Source organism: Hydra vulgaris, chromosome 12, assembly GCF_038396675.1.
Source record: "Hydra vulgaris chromosome 12, alternate assembly HydraT2T_AEP".
NCBI lineage: Eukaryota > Metazoa > Cnidaria > Hydrozoa > Anthoathecata > Hydridae > Hydra > Hydra vulgaris.
Genome location: NC_088931.1, coordinates 67808661 through 67828721, shown reverse-complemented (window position 1 = coordinate 67828721; position 20061 = coordinate 67808661). Strand labels below are relative to the sequence as shown.

The following is a 20061-nucleotide window of genomic DNA, read 5'->3' as shown; positions in this document are numbered from 1 at the left end:
TATTATACACGATTATCTCTATATAATGCCTGCAAACTCAACATATGCTAAAGATTAAACATCTTTACTTACAGGCGTTTGTACGTAACGTTATACAAATGGAGCTAAGAAGATCTTAGACCACTAAGTCATAAATAAAAAATTTATTCTTATGATTATAATTAAAAACTAAAGAATAATATCCTCAGCTATTAAACGCTAATCTAAAAGCTAACCCAAAAAATTTTTGCGCATCGACGTCAGTTTGTGGCAAATTAAACTTTTATGTGTCAAGTTTCTATTTGCATTTATCTTACACTTTTTGATTAATTTTAATTTTGTTGCATACAATTGCATAAAAATATATAAAACTGGTACAGATATATGATTTCACGGATAAGAGATTGTATTTTTCAATAGTAGTAAATAAATAGTTTTTGTCTTTATTAAAATATATCCCATAAAAATATTTTCCATATATCTTTAATAGAAATTTTAAAAAATTTAGATAAAATCTTATTTCTAGTTTGTTTTTCTAGTTTTTGGCCACAAAGTAATGTCGCATAGGCAAAAAAATTGTGGCTTCAATGATTTACAAAAAAGCCTCGTCTATCATTTTTAATGGACTAAGAAATAGATGATGTAATTTTAGCAATCAGAAACTATCAAGAGAGGGCAAATCTAAAATTGAAGTTTCAAATTTTTTACTTGGATGAGACAATATGTTTCAAGTTTTTTCAATCTTGCCAATTTTTTTAAATATAATAACATAAATACAAAAAATCAAAACAAAACAGCTTGAGCAAAGAAGATTTGTAATTATTAAAAAAGTTTACTTATATTACATACGATCCTGAATAAAAAGTTATATAAGTGGATTTTTTACAGTTATATACAATATACATTATTTGTTTATATATATTGTTTATATAGGGATGGTTAAGCACCAAACATGTCTATACTACAAAGTTTAAAAAAAATTAGTTTATATTAAAAAACGATTTATATGTTTCTTTGCAAACACTGATATACTATACTTAAAATTTTTAAGTGCACTGAACTGCAACTACTTTTAATTTTTTGGTTTAGTGGCTTTTGTTTAGAGCTTTTAAATTTTGTGTCTAATTATCTTATTTAAACTTTATTCATTGCATCATCTATACTGCAGCCATTTTACAAAATGCCTTAAGGTAAAAAAATTAATTTTAACTTTTTTACAAAATAAGCTTGTTTAGATGTCTACAAACGTTATTGAATACGTATTTTCATAGAGTTCTGAAAAAGTTCATAAAAATTATTAGTCTCAAAAAACCTTTTACAAAGAGTTTCTGCTATTAATTTTTTTTTTAATTGCATTTTTCTCGAAATATGTAATAAGCATATTAACCCTTTCGTGCCGAAGGCGTACATATGTTCGTCTTTGATATACCAAATAAAATACCTCTCTAAAAGTTACAGTTCAACCCTATTTAGTCTTAAATATTAACTTTTTGCGCATCTAGACATATAAATTGAACTTAGGAAATTTGGAACTTTTATTTCACAGATAGTTTTCATGTTTAAAACACTAAAGATAATTGACAAAAATATATGTAATTGTTAGACGTTTTCAGCACAGATGGCTTTGAGAAATAGCATTATAAATGATCCAAATAAAGCTCTTTAAATCCTTGATGAAACGGACGATGTGAGTGATTTGTCTTCTGAGTCTTCAGAGTCTGAAGACAACGAATTCCAAGAGAATAAAACTGATGTTTGCTTAACAACAGCTCCATTGACAATGGCATTGTCAGTAAGTCGGTCATCATTATCAGAAATAATTTCATCTTCAACATCTGAAGAATATGTGTGTTCTTCAGATGTTGAAGAATAGAAAAAATAGATGTGGACTTTTCTACTATTAATTCAGGAACTAATGATAATACTGGACTCTATACAATAGCATTTGCTGATAACAATGGTACTGTAAATAATAAAAGTAAAATCCGTAAATAACAAATAAGTAATCAACTTTATACCATTAAGGCTAAGAAGCCAAATATTAGTAAAGATGGAAAATAGAAAATGGAAAAATAGAAAATGGAAAATAGAAAATGGAAAAATATTAAAATTATTAGAACTATTATTCCATTTATGGCAACACCAGGACCAACATTTAGAAGATCTGCAATACCTAATTGTGATGAAAAGATCAAACCAATCCATCTCTTTGAATTGTTCTTTGATAATGCTTTAATACAAAAACTTGTCACTGGAACAAATAAATACCATTCAAGAAGGTTACAATCTTCTCCTATAAAGCATAGAGTGGTATGGGTTGATGTTACGTCAAATGATATCAAAGTATTTATACCAATCTGTTTAGCCATGGGAATAACAAAACTTCCTCATATCCAAGATTACTGGAGACAAAAACAATGGTTTTTTGCTATTTCATCTTTTAGTAAAGTGATCATGATCTCATGATCGATTTAGACAAAATTCTTTTTTGTTTGTTTGTTTGTTTGTGACTTTCATGTTTTTAGGTGTCATTGACATTAACTAGTTTGTTACAATATGAGTGATGTTTCTAATATTGTAATGATTTTTTAATCAACCATTATTAAATCCATTATTTTTATAATGATTTTTTATGTTTTTATTATTATTTTCTAATAGTATATATAATTTTAGAGATTATTAGTAATTTTTTTTTATTATTGTTATTATTATTTTAACATTGTTATTAATGTTTCTATTACCATTATTTTGTTAATTTTTTTTTACATATAACTTTTTTAAATTTATTTATTTTTGTTTTCTTTAATTAAATTTCGTTTTTCTTAAATAGTTTTCTACTAGTTTTTTTTCTTTTTCTTCTTTTTGTTTTTTTGTGCTTTTTTGTTTTTAGGTGTCACTTCATTGAATAGTTTGTAATTTTATAAGTGACACCTAACTATTTTCTGTAAATTTACAATGAATCAATAAGTTTTATCAATGTGGTTGTAATGTGAAAACTGACCACTAATATAAAGTTATAAAATATTATTTGTTTCATAGGAGAGGATGCATTGGTTTCTAGTGAACCATACCTGAATGCTGTGTTTGTTGATGGTTATAAAAGAAAGAAAGCTTTTATTGCAACTCAATGTCCACTTCAAACCACTGTCACAGAGTTTTGGGATGTTTTAAAGAAACTTAATGTTTCAACTATAGTGTACCTTACCTCTCACTGTGAACAAAAAGGAAAATCTTATTATAAATTTTATCCATCGGATTGTGATTTAAAACTTAATGGTATCACTGTAAAATTGACTGCTGAAGAGAAGTTAGAATCCATAATAAAAAGAAACTTGAGTGTTTCTACTGAGGTATAATTTTATACTTATAGATTGCTATTTGAATGTAGTTTTTTCAACTAAAAAATATTTGGCTTGCTTAGATACATTTCTTGAATTATTTTTCTGAAATTTTTTTCGGAATGCTTGGTTTTTTATCAAAATTGATCAATTAACATTTGTAAGTTTAAAGGACAAGTTTTTAATAATATGCTGGCAGGATGGTTTATTTCATTTTGTTAATAATATTCTGGTTGAATGCTTCCTTTTATTTCATTAATAATATTCTGGCTGAATACTTGATATCATTTCATTAAAAAACTTGATTTCTGATTTATTATTTAGTAAAAAACATAGTTGATTATTTTTATTTTTATTTTTCAAAAACTTTAGGTGTTATTATAAGTTTTGTTTTGAGGAAGAAAAAAAATCTATAAAAACATATTTTTTAATCATTAGGTTATTAAAAAAAATTAAAAAAATAATGAATTAAAGAAGAAAACTGTGATTGAATTATAAAGTTTAATAAAATTAAAAAATTTAAGAAGAAATGAAGTAAGAAATACTGTGTTTGAATCATAGAGCTTTTATTAAAAACTTTATAGTATTTAAATAAAGTTTTTTTTTTGCTTACTATTTTGGTAACTGATTTGCACAATGTTTCAGTGTAGTAACTTTAAAAAACTGCAAAAATTCTTTGTTCTAGAAAACTTTTCTTTTTTGAAAAAACTAAAGAAAAAACATAGTCATCATTATGTGAATAATTCCACATTATAATTCCCCCATTTTAAGAAAGTATTTATTTAATTAGAAAAAAGAAAGATTGCATTTTTTTTTTTAGTTAAATAAGTTGTAGCCTTGTTAAGAACTCAAACAAAAACAAAAAAAAAAAGATCACAAGTGGTTTGTTTTACTTTTTTTTAATCTAAAGTCATGACAACATGTTAATTGTAACATTGTTTTACATTGTGTATCAAACCACTATAAATTGATATATGTACTTTGCTGGTGACACTACACATTAGTATTTGTATGTATAAGAATTTACTAGTGTCTCTTACTTGTCTAAATTAAAATAATAAAAAGGTTTATATTTAACTGAAAAATAAATAAAATGTATTCTTTTTTATTTTCTGTTTATTTTCTTTGCACACTCCAGATAGTCACATTCCAGTATTTTTTACTTGCTCATTCTTGGCTTTACTATGCATAACAATGTCTTATTCATGTTAATCCTTATGCTTTCATTCTGCGGTTCCAACACCCTTATATTGATTTTTCTTTGATATTGATTTTTCATTCTATGGTTCCGACACTCTTAATATTGATTTTTCCTCAATCTCTGAAATCTGCAAACTAAAAAAAAGTGTCTTTTGGAATCAATATTGGTTCCAAAAGACAGCTGAAGAAGTTGGTCATGGTCATCATGATCATCACCATCATCATCATGATAATACAAATTTTAATAAATATAAAAAAATATATTAAATAATTATTATAATAATTCAAAACCAAAAACAATGCAATTTGATTTTGAGTTTAAAAAAAACCAAAACAATAAAACTTTAAACAATAGTAAATATGATAACTCTACATATGATAACATGTAGGTTATGCAACTCTACATATGGTAGTATGTGAGTCGTGCATACATGATCTTTAGATACATGTATGCACGACTTTACATGAACTAAAATGACGAAGATACATGACTTTAGCAGCAAACTAAAAATTAAAATAATTATTGAATTAAAAAAAGAAAAAAATTTTATGTAGAGTTGCCTTTCTTATATTCAACGAATTTAGTTTTAAAAGCTTTGACATTAACAGTATTGACCACACCCTGTAAAATTTATGATCAACTTAAGCTGAAAATAACAAAAAAAATCTTTTGTAAGCATTATATAAATCTTATGAATCTTAGGTGCTTTTAAAACTTTGTAATTTTACCTGAGATTTTTAGCATTTACACTAATTTTTAGCATTTATTTATTTAATTTTGAATTTATTTAGATTTGAGATGGCTAACTTCCAAGCATGGTGCTAACTCAAAACTTTAATATATTTATCATGGTTACACCACATCGAACTGGGCAATAAAAATACACCATTAGTTATGCACTTTTAACAAAGTTTTTTAACAAAATTCAAATTTTATCAAAAAATCTCTTGGTGTTTAGTATCAGCAACCATGTATTTTTTTACAACCCCCTTGATTTGAAGGGGCTACTCCCAATTTAAGGGTAATTGGAATAATATTAAATGTGATTTAAAAAAAAAAAGTTTACATATTTAAATGATATTATTATTGCAATTGCTCAAAAATTCATAATAAATGAGATCAATACCATGCAGACAAATAAGTTCTACATGGTATTTGCAACTCATGCCAAACTCTTTTACAAAAATAAGATGTTTGAGATGTAACATGTTCATTGTTACCTCTCTACATTTTCTTTATGGTTGTTAAGTCTTTAACATGAACATCATGTGATTGTCTTATCTGCTTAATTGTAAAATTTAAATTTAATGAAAAGTAGTTTAAAATGTGAATTGAAAAAACATTCAGCAGCTTACACTATATTTTATAGTATTACACAATCTGCACTGAGATCAATAAGTTGTTAAGCATGCAGTTGACATGGCTAACATGGTAATGAGAAAAAAACCTCTGAACTAACTAATATGTTAATGAGAAAACTTGCTTCAGTTCTCCACAAAGCAACAGGAGTTCAACTGTTGTAAAATATTTTAATATAAAATTTTAAAAATGCTGCTGGAAAAATATTGCATAATTAATGTCAACTTTCAGATGTCAACTTCGAAGAAAAAAAGTTATTCACAGGAGAAATTTGAAGGATATAACTAACAAACTGGTTTTGAACAGAGATTGTTGAACTATAATCATCCTGTCAAACTTGGAATTGATGACAGAGGATCAGAGCTTAACAGTAATTAAGGTACCCAACAATAGTGGTAAAATTTCTGTTACAACATTTTGTGCTATTTTCACAAAAATACCTAATATATTTTCCATCTTGACCTCTTGAAGATTTTTTGTAAAAAAATTACCACATTTTAAATTAGATCCAAATTTATTTAAAAAATTAATTTAATCCAAAAATTTTTTTGTGCTTAAGAGTAGTGACCACGTGATAAATTTAATCTTCTTAAACAGCAGGAGTTGCAAATTTTATAGTAAAGGATTTTAAACTCAAAGAGATTTTTCAATTAAATTAAAATTTAATCAAAGTGCTTTGGTCTACTTTAGGACTATGTAATAGTTTTTTCCAAAAATATTATTTTGCTTGATGGGGTCAAGTGGGCAAAAACATTAGTGTATTTTTAATCCCAAGTTGCTATGTTAGGAAGTTAGCCATCTCAAATCCAAGTAAATCCAACATCCACCTGTCAAAACGCAAAAAGCTGACTAGGATAAAATTAAAAGATTTTAAAAACACCTCTTAATATACTTGTAAGGTCTATATAATACTTCCATAGATTTTTTTGGTTCTTTCACGCGAGTTGATTTTGAATTTTACAGGATGTGTAACAATATCATTGGTTAGACTTCCATTTATTAATAATCCTGTTTGTAAAGAAATACATTCTTGCTTTTGAAATACAATTTTCAAAAGCAAGAATGTATTTTAAATAGTGATGTGCTATCGGCAAAGGCCGATTAAGGCTAATTATAGAGTTTAATGTATGTATACAAAGGTAATATCTTAATATTAGGTATGCAACTTGCATATATAAGGTGTGCCTATGCACCTGTTTAGTTTGGCTTAATAGTCAATACCAATGCAGCGACCAATGCCAATTAATCAACCAATGCCATCAGCCGATTAATCGGCCAATGGTTTAGCCGATTAATTGGTTGCTGGTTACCAATAGCATAGGCTAGTAGGTCGAATCACTTCTGATGAAAAGGAATATGTTAAATATGTAATTTAAATCCTTAATATTATTATAATACTAATATATGTAAATAAATACATTAAACCTATTATTAGCCACAATCGGCATTAGCCACAATTGGCATTAGCCGATGGCACATCACTAATTGAAAATCTCCAGTGTACTTTATTAGTATCTTTTTTTTTTTTATAATAATTAGTTATTTATTCCATTTTTCTTATTTTGTCAACTTAAATATTTATCACTCTTCATTAGGGTGTCTCAAATTTACACTTTTTTTTTTAATTTTTATGTGCACGCAATTTTTTCTCATTTTCTAGTGTCCCCTGATTGCAAATATGTATATAAAAACACTTTTGGACCACAGTTTCAGCAATATGTAAAATTCCATTTTTTGATAAAAATCGAAATTTTATACATTTTCCTAATAAAAATACAAAAATGTGTCAAAAATTATGTATTTCAGGAATAATAAGTTATACCTTTTTAAACTGGGAATTGAGAAGATCTTTTTTAAACTTCTTCTATTGTTCCTGGCCACCATCATTAAATTTTGTTGCATATTGTCAGATTTGTATCCACCTACAAAGTCCTGAATAAGACGTATGTTATCCTCTACACATCGTTGGCATAAGTCAAATTTTTAATAAATTTTTTTAATAAATCTAACAACTTTAGGGCTTTTTCCTTTATCCAGAGAATGTATAAGAATGTATAAAGCTCTACTTCACCATCAGGAATTTCTGCAATTTTCAACAGTAGTTTTCAAGTAGCCAACTTTCTGGACCTACCAGTTCCCAAAAGCTCTATAGACTCAGTGGTAGCTCAGATTTTCCAATCTTGAACTTTTCAGGAACATCATTTGAACTAATCTATTCAACACCTCTTTCTTCATCTCCTGTTCTACATCTTTATCAGCCAGAGATTGCAGCACCAACTGTTCAGTCAAGTACCAGTTATGTCTTTGCATACTAGCAACCAAAGCCGAACCAAGATTCAGATATTTATCTTTGATGCAAAAAATGTTCTTGAAAGCGTCAAGGTCATTTGAAGGTAAATTTGCAACCAAGAACGTCTTTAGGTAGGTAGGAAACCAATGTGCATACCAGACAGATGTGATGAAAGCTGCTGTCTCCATCTTTTTTTCCACTTTGCTCATAATCATGGTGATCTTATATGTTATTTCAGGGTAAGAATGTGTAAAGCATCAACCATAAACCTAAAGAGTAAGATTTTGTTACCATTAATATTTATTATATTTTTTTATTTATATGTTATTTATTATACTTACACTTTTTTTTTTCAATATACTGTACATAATTTTTTTCAATGTACATAATTTCATGGCAGGCTCCAGTTTGATGAAAACAAAATCTCAGTACTTCTCCTCCGAAACAGAAAACATAGTTAGCATAGTTTCCTGTTATCACTCCTCACAAAAGTTTTTGATGTAAGGGCCTCTTTTCCAAACTCCTGAGCTTTCTTAGCAATTTCATAAAGGGTTGACTCAACTTGAAGCTGACTCCAATCAAACCTAACTAGATCAATTATCTTATCAACCTCTTTCTTGAATAAACACCATTTTTTTGGAGTTTTACATTCAGCCCTTTTCTTGGGCTCTTCATCTTCTCTCCAGCCAAAGCCTCCATAAAGTGCGAGATAGGTATTTCTTGTATATGTTTTCTACAGAGAAACCATGTAAGTGGAACATTAGAAATGGAGCTAAGGATAACAACAACTCTAGAGATATTCCAGTATAAGATGCAGTAGTGTCACAGCAAACAGAGATTATTTGATCTACTATGTCAAAGTATTCTAGCAGATTCAAATTTGATTCAGCCTGGTCACTGTGTGGAACTTGTTGTCTAAACAACACTTAGCAGTATGTCATCTGCGTCATCCATATAAAGGGATGTAACACTGACCGCTATTCTTTATACAGAAACTGTTATTTTTAGATCTTCTTCAATCTGTTTATCCTCTTTCCATCAAAATGAATGTTTTTTTCTCTTCAAAGTAGTTATAATTTCTTGCCTGAGGTTATCTCCTAATGTGTCAATTTTCTTGAATCTCTTTCTATGGGCTGTACTTTTTGATAGATTAATATCTTCTAGATTTACACCAGCTTTGTTAAAAATGTAGCTATTAATGAAGTTTGTGAGCATATACCTATTCTGTATCGGGCAGAAACTACAGCAGTACCTTCAACCAGATCTTCAACAATTATTCTTATTATTATTTTAGATTTAGGAGAATGTCTGGATCTATTAGTAGAATGACTGAATCTATTAGTAGAATGACTGAATCTATTAGTAGAATGACTTAATCTATTAGTAGAATGACTGAATCTATTAGTAGAATGACTGAATCTATTAGTAAAATGACTGAATCTATTAGTAGAATGACTGAATCTATTAGGTAAATCTTCATCATCTGAAGAATTGAAACTGAGTTCCAATTCTAAATCATTTCCAGATGAACAAAAAAAATCCTCAAGTTCATTGGATTTTATCTTTTACCTGCTCCATCCTCTTGAGCCGAATATTTTTATTTTTAACTGAATTTTGTAATACTTCATCCAGTTTTCCTGTAATATACATGTTTCGCTCTCCTTTTTGATTTAAATAAAACTGAATATCCTTCTGGCGTCCTCACAACAAAAACGACCCTAATTGACTTTTTGTTCAAAATTTGCCAATGAAATATTGAAGTGTGCATTACTCTCCTCTAAAAACTCATTCTTTATCATAGATAAGTTGCTATCACTAAAGTTCCAGTTCAATGGTTTGAGATGATGCAGATTTATGTACTTATTATGGGGCTTCAATATCTTATCTCTGACACTGAATCCACTAATGATAAAATCTTGAAACTCTGTTTTCTTTCAAGTGTCTATTACATTTAGTAGATTATCAGATCCCTGTTCTCAAGTTTCTGAGAGCAGGCTTCTATCAATTTTGTAGATTGAAATCTTAGTGATCTAAAATAAAAACAGACAAGTATTTATCATAATGGTTTTTTTGTTCTTACATAAATTTTTGCCTCATTGCCTCTAATTTTAAACAGGTGGGGGGCGGATATTAGATTAAATATGTATTGTCTAAAGTAGACCATTTTTAAATTTTATCATTGTTTTATAGTATATTTATATATTAAAAAGTAATTATTTGTTCTACCGGGGAGATTTGAGAAACTGAATGTATCTTTGAATATTTCTGATGGTTGCTAGCTGGTTTATTGGAAGCTCATTGGTTGTGCACTATAGGAGAAACGCCATCCTCCTTGGATTAGTTGACATGTATTACTTTCTTTTCTCAGCCTTCTTTTTTTTGTTTTTTTGAGTACTACCCATTTCAGTTAATACTTTTTTTATTAGTTAAAGTTGAAAAAAAAAATTTTTAATTTAATTCTAGTTTTACCTTAAAAAAAATTATATATGTGTAATTTTTAAATTAAATATTTATTGAAGATATACATAACTGTTACATAATTGTATATAAAAAATCTACTTCATATATCATTAAAAAAACAGTATATAAAATTATTAGTTAAAAAAGAACTTGAATTAAAACAAAATAAATTAATTTTTTTTAATTCAAGTTCTTTTTTAACCAATTCTTGAAAATAAATCGGATTCTAAGAAACATTAGGTTTTTTAGTTTATAAAAACTCTATAATTTATAACTTACAGAAACTAATAACTGTAACCAATAAACTAAAAAAATTATGAATTACATATACTGAAGCTTTTAAATAAACTTTTTCATTAACTGTACTTTCTTCTTTTCCATATAATTTTCTTTTAATTTATTGGTCACGCTTTCTTAAATTCAATAAAACGATTTCCTTAAAAACCTTTAAACTTAATTTTATTTAAGAAAGATTTCAAGAAAGAAAGTATTATTAAGTTACACAAACATATACAAAAAAAGTAAGTTTGTACAAATAGATGTTTGATTTTTAATTTATAAATCAGTTACTGATGTGTAACCGAATTAAATTTCCATATTACTTTAAGTATATAAGTATTTATTTAAAATACCATCATTTTATGAAACTCTCAATCTCATTAATAAGAATTTTTACTTAACTTTTTTTATTCAAGACACGAAGTAATATTTTAGAGTGAAACCATCATGTGCATGCTTGAGTTTAGCTTTTGGTCGGAGAACTGTTTACCAAGTTTTGATCTTATTTTACAGTTGATTAGTGAAGTGACAAAATCACAACAATCTCTAGGAAATGATATCATTGCTGTTGTTTGCAAGTAATACTTTTGTGTGGGGTTTTTTTGCGCATATTTTTGTTATAACGGGTTAAAAATAAGTTTTTAGGCTGGAGTTAATGTTAAGTTATCTCTGCCTAGAAATGTACAAGGTTTGCATTCAAGCAAAATCAAAAATATATATATCTATTTAATAATTTTTAAACAATGGAAAAATATGAAAATATTATGAACGATTCATAAAAGTTTTGGGAAATAATCCAGATAAACAAAAAAAAAATTGCTTACCATTTCATAGCTCTCCCCTGCATGTAAATTTTGATTTTAAAGCCAAATATGAAAAAAAAATATTGGTTTGACTTTGTTTTTCCCCAAAAGGCGTATCAAAGCCATTTTTTATTCCTTCAGGAATGGTATTGAGCCAAACAGTCTACCTGGAAACCATAATTAAAAAGTATTTGGTACCTTAATAAATAAATTTTATAGTACAGGAGAGTGTGTATTTTGGCCAGACGTGGCATATGCTCATTATGCAAAAAGCGTGGTAAATTACCTAAATGAGCGTTGTAAATTACCTAAATAAGCAAAAAATCAATTTTTGTACCAAGTTAGATCAATCCTAACAAGATACCAATTTGTACCAAGATAGATCAATCCTACAAATGTCTCTAAATCACGGCCAATAGAAAACTTTTAGTGAAACTTAAAAAATAAAGTTTATGAAGGCGAAAAAATAAAGTTTATGAAGGCAAAGAATCTTAATGAGTTGAAATCTAGATTTATCTGTCTTGACAAAATGGATCTTGAATTTGTACAAAACCATATTTTAGGTGTTAGGAAAAACTTGACCATGTAAGAAGACATGGTGTCTCGTTTTTTTTTTTTTCTTTTCCTCTTTAAATACTTTAATAAGACTTTTTTTTATTATTATTTTTCAGTTTTGTGTTTTAAATAAAAAATTTTGTTCCAAAAATAAGGCCAGTTTAAAAACTTATCCATAACCCGTTATTTTCAACATTTGCGTTATTTTTTCAAGTATTTAAATAATTAGCGTTACTAAGTATTTTTTTGCCTAATTGAATTTCTATAGCAACGGTGTAAGTCGCTCCGGTACTTTTATTTCATGCATCAATGCAATAGAACAATCTCAAATAGAAGAACTCGTTGATGTATTTCAAGTTGTGCGAAGAGCTCAATTATCACAGCCTCAATTTGTTCAAAATTTGGTAAGTTTTTGTGCGAAGATACCTTAAAGTTATTTGGTATAACGGCTAATAAAATCTCTTGGGTATTAATTAAGTTCTTTTATAGTAACTTAAATTCTTTTTTAGCTTCAATATGAATTTGTTTATAAGTTGGTGAAGCATTATTTGGAGACTTTTTCCACATATTCAAATTTTAAATAAATTCAAATGGAAAAAGAATATTTTGTATCATGTTTTTTGTAATATAGAAGATATTGTTACATCTCTATTTTTATATTTATATATTTTGTTAAAAAAAACTATTGTCAAATGGTAAAATTATTATTATTATTATTATTTTTATAGAGATGGTAGAATCATTATATTTTTTATATATACTTTTATGTACTTAATATATACTTATATTGTGGTTATTATTTTGTTTTTGTTTTTTTTTGGTTTTTTTCTTTTTTTTTTAATAAAGAAAGTGTATTATATTTTAATATATACTTAATATATACTTGTATTGTGTTTTATGTTAATATTTTAATATTACTTTATTAAGTTTTTTAAATTTTAGAAAAAAATTTTTAATATATTTTTATATTAAATTTTTAAATTCATGTATTTTTTACTTATAACTTTTTATAGATGAGTTTTTTTACAAGAAAAAATTTTTAATGTAATATTACTTTTTCTTTTATAGTACGTAAATCATATATATATATATCATAAGTGAGTCAAAAATTTGTATATTATAAGTGAATCAAATATTCATCGCACAAGGTCTCATCTTTGTTTACATCAACAACATGACATATTCCCTGAATTCCGAATTACATCAATGTCGTAAAATCAATAAATCTTGAAAAGACATACTTAGAAATGTTTATGATATCATATTTTAGAAAATTAGAAAAGTTTAAGATATAATATTTCTTTTCTAGTAAGAATTTATTTTTTGTAATAGATAGAAAGTGTCATGTGATCCTATCATTTGTTTAGATTATCAATTCTTATGTTATAAAATGTCGATTTCGCTCCCTGTAATCTCTTGAGTCAACTTTATTTATTAGTAATACTTTCGACAATCAAAAATTTTGAAAAAACTTTTCCCATAAACCAGTTAACGCGAAATGCATTGTGGTAATTGTATTCGTTTTAATCAAAACTAATGATGAAGAATAAAAGATCGTGACTTTTCTTTCAACTTCAGTTTCTCTTTGTCACTTCAAATATTATCTACAATCAGTTTTTATCAAAACATCAGAGCTTAAGAAAAAGGTGATTTCTCTCAAAAAAATTTCATTTTGAAAATTTATACCAGAAAAAAAGAGGTTGATATCCTTGTGTTTCAAATTGTTTAAATATCTCTAGGCGTAACTTTTATTTTTATTTTATGTTATATTCAAGGAAAAAGCTTTAAGAAAGTTATGATTGGACAAAAAAGCTTTAAGAAAGTTATGATTGGACAATAAATTGTTCTAAAAACTGACAAATTTTTACTAAGAAAAATCAGAGAATTAAAGAGAAGAAGTGACTCCAGTTTTGACCATCGATGAGAAGTTAAAACAAGAATGTAAACTGCTCAAAGCTCATATAAGGGACATTATAAAAGTAAAACACTAACTAAAAAGAAGAAAATAATGTAAACTCTAAGAAGAAAACTTTCAACCACAATTTGCAGTTGAAAAGTTTAAGCTCAACAAAGAATGTTTTTAATTTTACACAGGTGTTAAAAATTATTTTTTAGATATTTAAAGTAGTCATAAAGTTTTTAAAACCTATATATTCCTACTATTATCGGGCTCAAATTATATAATTTCTGATGATTAGTAGAACTAATAATTTCTGATAAGTAGAACTTTTTTTATCTAAAACAAGAGAAAGGCCACGTATACTGAATGTTAACGAGTAATTTTAATGGTAATTCGACTCTGGTGCCCCTTTTTTATAGAAGATTTCGCTACACGGTTTAATACCTTATTGAGTTGCTGATGTTTATTGACTTTTTTTTTATCAAAGTCATTAGCACTGCTTCAATTTAGAGGTTTTAGGTTGACCTAAATGGTACTCAAGATGTTTCAAAAGATATCAATACTTTGGGTGGGCATGAGATATATTCCATTGAAAACAAAATAAAAAGCGTTCCTTTTTTGGATTTATACACTTTTTTAAATAATCGCTTTGCAAAAGAAATTTTAACTCAGTAGTGGATCATGCGTTTTTTGGTGTTTTAGATACCAAATTATAAACATAGAGTAAACTCCAAACATTTATATGTTTATACTAGTGTCAAAACAAGGAAGTTTTGTCAAAATATCAAAATATTTGGAGCCTGGGAACTAAAAAGCCCTTTAAATCTTGCCCCCTGCCCTAAAGTGGAGAGCAACAAGTTCATAATTTTTGTTATAAACTATTCTTAACTAAATTCATATTAATTTAAAAATTTCAAATTTTATGAAAAAATCTTTTATAGTTCAAGAATTATGTCAATCTTAAAATTGTAACCCTCTAAAATTGAGGGGGGTTAAAACTTTAAATGGCCATCATTTTTGAACGCTATAAAATTATTGCACAAAATTTAAAATTTTTTATAAATAATGACCTTAGTTAAGAATAGTAAAAAAAATTTTTTCTTACTCGTTGCTCCCACGTTTGGGGCAAGGGGGGCAAAAAATTAGGGTTGTTACTGTTCCCAGGCTCCAATCAACCCAATAATATGCAAAACATCCTTATTTGACATAAACATATAAATGTTTGGATTTTATCTTATGTTTGGAAGTTAGCTTTCTCAGACAAAACAAAAACACAGAATCCACCCTCTGTCTCAACTATCTATAAACTAAGAATATCACTAGAATGAAACAACACTGAGACAAATACAAAGTATTAATTCTTTCAAATATCTTTTATTCATGATTACTTCTTTATTTTACAATAATCCAATATTTAGTACTGTATATAAAATTATTCACATCCTCATACTAGAGTAGGTTACGGCCGTTTTACGAAGCTTTTCTCCATGGCATTTGCTCAGCTCCGAAGCTGCAAATCTTTTCATTGTCTTGTTAATGTTTTTGTGCACAGCTTCACAGCTTTGCTCACTGAAAATACCCAAGGGTTTGTTTTTTCTTTCAAGAAACATGACGAGGTGTGACTGTATGATGTGAAATTTCCAACCTAGACAGATCTTGTGTGTCGTGTGTTCTATCAGATACTTATGCAAGTTGCACATTTCAGAGACAAATTCCTGAATATCTCTGCTGAACTCAAGAGATAGCTTCATTCCAAAACATCCTTCTGTCACTAAAATGAACAAATTCTAAGGAATTATGTTTATAATTACTTATAAACTATAAGTGAAAAAGTAATTAACTGATTGCATACCGATTTTGAATTTCCTTAAAGTCTCAATACAAGGTATCATCAGAAGTGGAGCTATAGTTATGAGTTCATCCAAGCAAGAAAGTACTTTTTGACAGTTAAGTCCATCAAATCCTCCTCCATTGTAACCGTGCCTAATTACAGTTTTACCAATTAGGAATTTTTTAATTGACTCCTCAGCCATCAAAACATCTGTTATTTGTGTAACAATATGTTCAAACAAATGTAATTCAGGAGGAGGAACTTTATCAATAACAAGAGTTTCTCCAGATTCTTCAATTAGGCATAGTCGAACAACATTTTTATAGCTTTTCATATCCTTATTAAGTTCCTCATCCTCACTAAATTTCTGATACCAACTAGTCAAACTTTGAAAAGTCCTCAACTTTCCATTTTTGTCATTTTTTTTCACCTTCACAGTAACAGCAAGCATACTTTCCCCCATGTGCCTTTAAGTATTAGTATTAAAAAAGACTTTGAATAATAAGTTAAATGTTGATAAAGTAATAAAAAGCAATAACTTTTTATAAATTATTATGCAATTACACAAAATAATTAATGTTTAACTTACAGAAATGCCCAGTAAGCAATTAATAAGCTTTAAGTCAGCTGCTACTGTGTATTTTAGCTCATTTAGCTTAAGTAACTTAAGAAGCCTCTCCAAATTATAGTTACTTTCTTGTACTCCACGTACAAGACCCAAAATAAGAACTGTATTGACCCCTGTATTTTTCATGTTTCTTTTCTCTGATTGTAGCTCTTCTGGGTTGAAGATGTTCATTATGACTTTCAGTGAGCCTTGACCTCCATCAATACCAACTCTTATTAAGCAATTGTAGGGGTTAAGTTTTCTGTGTTCACAAATCTTTTTTATTAGTTCCCACGGTTCAGGAACAAATACAACATCTTTTTGAATTTTATCAACAACCTTGTTTTTTCCTTTGTTGTGTGTTTGTTGAAAGCTGCATAAAACGTTTTTATAAAATTCATTTAACTGGAAAGATTTGTCCTTAATAATTTTTGAGGCATTAGGTTCAATACCTAGCAAAAAATAAAAGAATAATTTATAAATATATAAGTAATATGAATATATGCAAAACAAAGTTCATGTGCATTACTGTTACCTCCGCGACCCAAATCTTTACGTATCTCAGTCATTATATAATCCATTGCTGACATGGGAAGATCCATTTTCTTTTTTATACTAAATAATGTATCTGAAGATATTTCTAAAATAGGTTTATGCACATCTCCAGAGTAGAGAGCAACATGAAGGGCTTTACCACCTACAAAAAAAATATATGAAAAACGTTCTATTCACTAATGTTTAACTTTAATATAAATGTATTTTATAAAATTATTAATAAATATAGATAGGTAAAGAAATATAAATACACATTTACCTGTTGCTATAGTTAATTCGTTATTTTCAGATGTTTTATGCATATCTTTTAGTACAGAGAAAATAACTTGTTGGGAGGTTTTTGAGTCTTGAGAAAGAATGAGCTTATGTAGATTTTGCACTATTTCAGATTTTGTGCAAGGGTGTCTGATACCTTTACCTACCTTTTGGCAGCAATCTGTGCAAAAAGATGTGTTATTTACATCTAAGGACTTATGCTTAAAACCAAAATCTTCAATAAATTCAGAAAGATTGATTTTTCTATGACTCCTTTTCTCTTTTGCAATACAGCAAATTGGGCATGTGCATAAACTAGTATCCTGTAACCTACCTAGTTTTCGTGATAATACTCTTCCAATCTTCCACATATCTTCTATGTTTTGAGAGACATACCCTTCATTCTAAAATTTTTTAATATAGTATTTCATATACGTTTATATATATATTTACATTTTCATATATCGTCAATACATTAGCATTAATGACAAACTTTTATTTAACCTTTTTTAAATGAAGACATTTTTTACAAGTTGAACAAACTCCAGATGGTAGAGAATTGATTTCCAAACAAAAGCCTGGATCCACATATAGAATAATGAGTTCTTGTAGAGCTGGGTTATTTTCTAATTTATAACATTTTACGTCTTTATTTAGACAGCAGAAACAAACTATATTCCTGTTTTCTTTATGAAACCTTTGTCTTGTTAAGCTCATTTCGACACAATAATGGGAGTTTTTTTAATGAATCTTTAGTATAATTTTTATATTAATATCTAAATGCAAAGTAAATTTTCAAACAGTTCTAATGCAGAGACCTTTTCAGGTGTAAAATAAAGCTAAAAATAACAACAAAGGCATTTTTATATAGTTGAGACAGAGGGTGGATTCTGTGTTTTTGTTTTGTCTGAGAAAGCTAACTTCCAAACATAAGATAAAATCCAAACATTTATATGTTTATGTTTATGTCAAATAAGGATGTTTTGCATATTATTGGGTTGATTGGAGCCTGGGAACAGTAACAACCCTAATTTTTTGCCCCCCTTGCCCCAAACGTAGGAGCAACGAGTAAGAAAAAAAAATTTTTACTATTCTTAACTAAGGTCATTATTTATAAAAAATTTTAAATTTTGTGCAATAATTTTATAGCGTTCAAAAATGATGGCCATTTAAAGTTTTAACCCCCCCTCAATTTGAGAGGGTTACAATTTTAAGATTGACATAATTCTTGAACTATAAAAGATTTTTTCATAAAATTTGAAATTTTTAAATTAATATGAATTTAGTTAAGAATAGTTTATAACAAAAATTATGAACTTGTTGCTCTCCACTTTAGGGCAGGGGGCAAGATTTAAAGGGCTTTTTAGTTCCCAGGCTCCAAATATTTTGATATTTTGACAAAACTTCCTTGTTTTGACACTAGTATAAACATATAAATGTTTGGAGTTTACTCTATGTTTATAATTTGGTATCTAAAACACCAAAAAACGCATGATCCGCTACTGAGTTAAAATTTCTTTTGCAAAGCGATTATTTAAAAAAGTGTATAAATCCAAAAAAGGAACGCTTTTTATTTTGTTTTCAATGGAATATATCTCATGCCCACCCAAAGTATTGATATCTTTTGAAACATCTTGAGTACCATTTAGGTCAACCTAAAACCTCTAAATTGAAGCAGTGTTAGGTTTGTCACGTTTAAGTTTACGGAAAATAAATTTTGATCCCAGAAAAAAAGCTCTGAAAAAAAGTTGCGCCACGTTTATTTTCTAGACTAGCATAAAAAGAACTTATGATATAATATTTACCAAATTTTATTCGGATTGTTTTGACTTTGATGAATACAACTACCACAATGCATAACGCGTTAGCCATTATACGAAAAAATTCTAATGATCTTTGATGTGAATTTGTAAATTGTTTTAAATTTAAGTTGTATTAAAAGTTGTAAATATTTATGCAATACATTTTTATCTTTTCTAACTAGCATTTTTCTAAAACGGGCCTGTTGCCAAAATTAATTTTTATCAACATTCGTATTCTTTTTTGAAAAAGGTACAAATCAAATTATGTTAATATGAATAAAAAATTGTTCATCGACTTTATATACGATTAAAAAATTATACCTAATAATATAGTATTACCTAATAATATAGTAATATAGTATTTATATATAGGCTATATATAGGTATTTATATAATATAAAGATTTAAAAAATACTTTGCTTGATAATTAGTTTTTTCATTTTTCTCAAAACAATAAAAATGTAATTTTTCCTTTTCAAAAAACATTCTTCATATTTAAACAAGAGATACAAATACAGCTGCAAAGTTTTTAAATCAATTCATTGTACTACTTAATGTAGAAACCATTCTCCTTTTTTCTCTCATTTATTCATTTTTACCAATAATAAAATATTTAACACTAACGTGCAGTTAGGTTATTATAAAACGTAAACCAAATTTAATAAAATTCAGGGTAAAAATCTAACTAAATATTTGAGTAACAACGATGTTCAACCCAAATCTTTATATGGTACTACCAGGTACTCATTAACTATAAAGGATACATTGTATGGAATAAGGAAATCATTATTGATATTAAAACAATTACAGTTACATTAATGATACTAAAAAAACTCTTGATAAGTTT

At 27.4% G+C, this 20061-nt stretch overlaps 2 protein-coding genes across 4 annotated transcripts in view; one reads left to right on the top strand and one right to left on the bottom strand.

The window, feature by feature from the left end:
* The window catches only part of LOC136088947 (receptor-type tyrosine-protein phosphatase alpha-like), a 165485-nt gene extending 152570 nt beyond the window's left edge, over positions 1 to 12915 (top strand). For all 3 annotated transcript variants that reach the window (XM_065814232.1, XM_065814231.1, XM_065814233.1), the window contains 4 exons: positions 3019 to 3329; positions 11342 to 11484; positions 12533 to 12668; positions 12774 to 12915. In XM_065814232.1, coding sequence (XP_065670304.1) covers positions 3019 to 3329; positions 11342 to 11484; positions 12533 to 12668; positions 12774 to 12848 — 665 coding nt within the window. In that variant the 3' untranslated portion in view covers positions 12849 to 12915. The remainder of the gene's footprint in view (positions 1 to 3018; positions 3330 to 11341; positions 11485 to 12532; positions 12669 to 12773) is intronic.
* Positions 12916 to 15560: 2645 nt separating this feature from the next.
* On the bottom strand, positions 15561 to 17050 carry LOC136088464 (uncharacterized). Its single transcript, XM_065812207.1, has 2 exons — positions 16017 to 17050; positions 15561 to 15935 (listed from the first exon to the last, which is right to left on the bottom strand). Exons 1-2 carry the CDS (start codon positions 16456 to 16458, stop codon positions 15601 to 15603), a joined length of 777 nt encoding a protein of 258 aa, XP_065668279.1. The 5' UTR covers positions 16459 to 17050; the 3' UTR covers positions 15561 to 15600.
* Positions 17051 to 20061: the final 3011 nt, after the last annotated feature.

What these genes read in the sequence shown, in the direction of transcription:
- LOC136088464 (XM_065812207.1), bottom strand. Translation starts at nt 16,458, where the DNA reads ATGGGGGAAAGTATGCTTGCTGTTACTGTGAAGGTGAAAAAAAATGAC. An exon ending in TTTAAGGAAATTCAAAATCG is followed by an intron (nt 15,936 to 16,016) that starts GTATGCAATCAG and finishes TGTTCATTTTAG; the next exon opens with TGACAGAAGGATGTTTTGGA.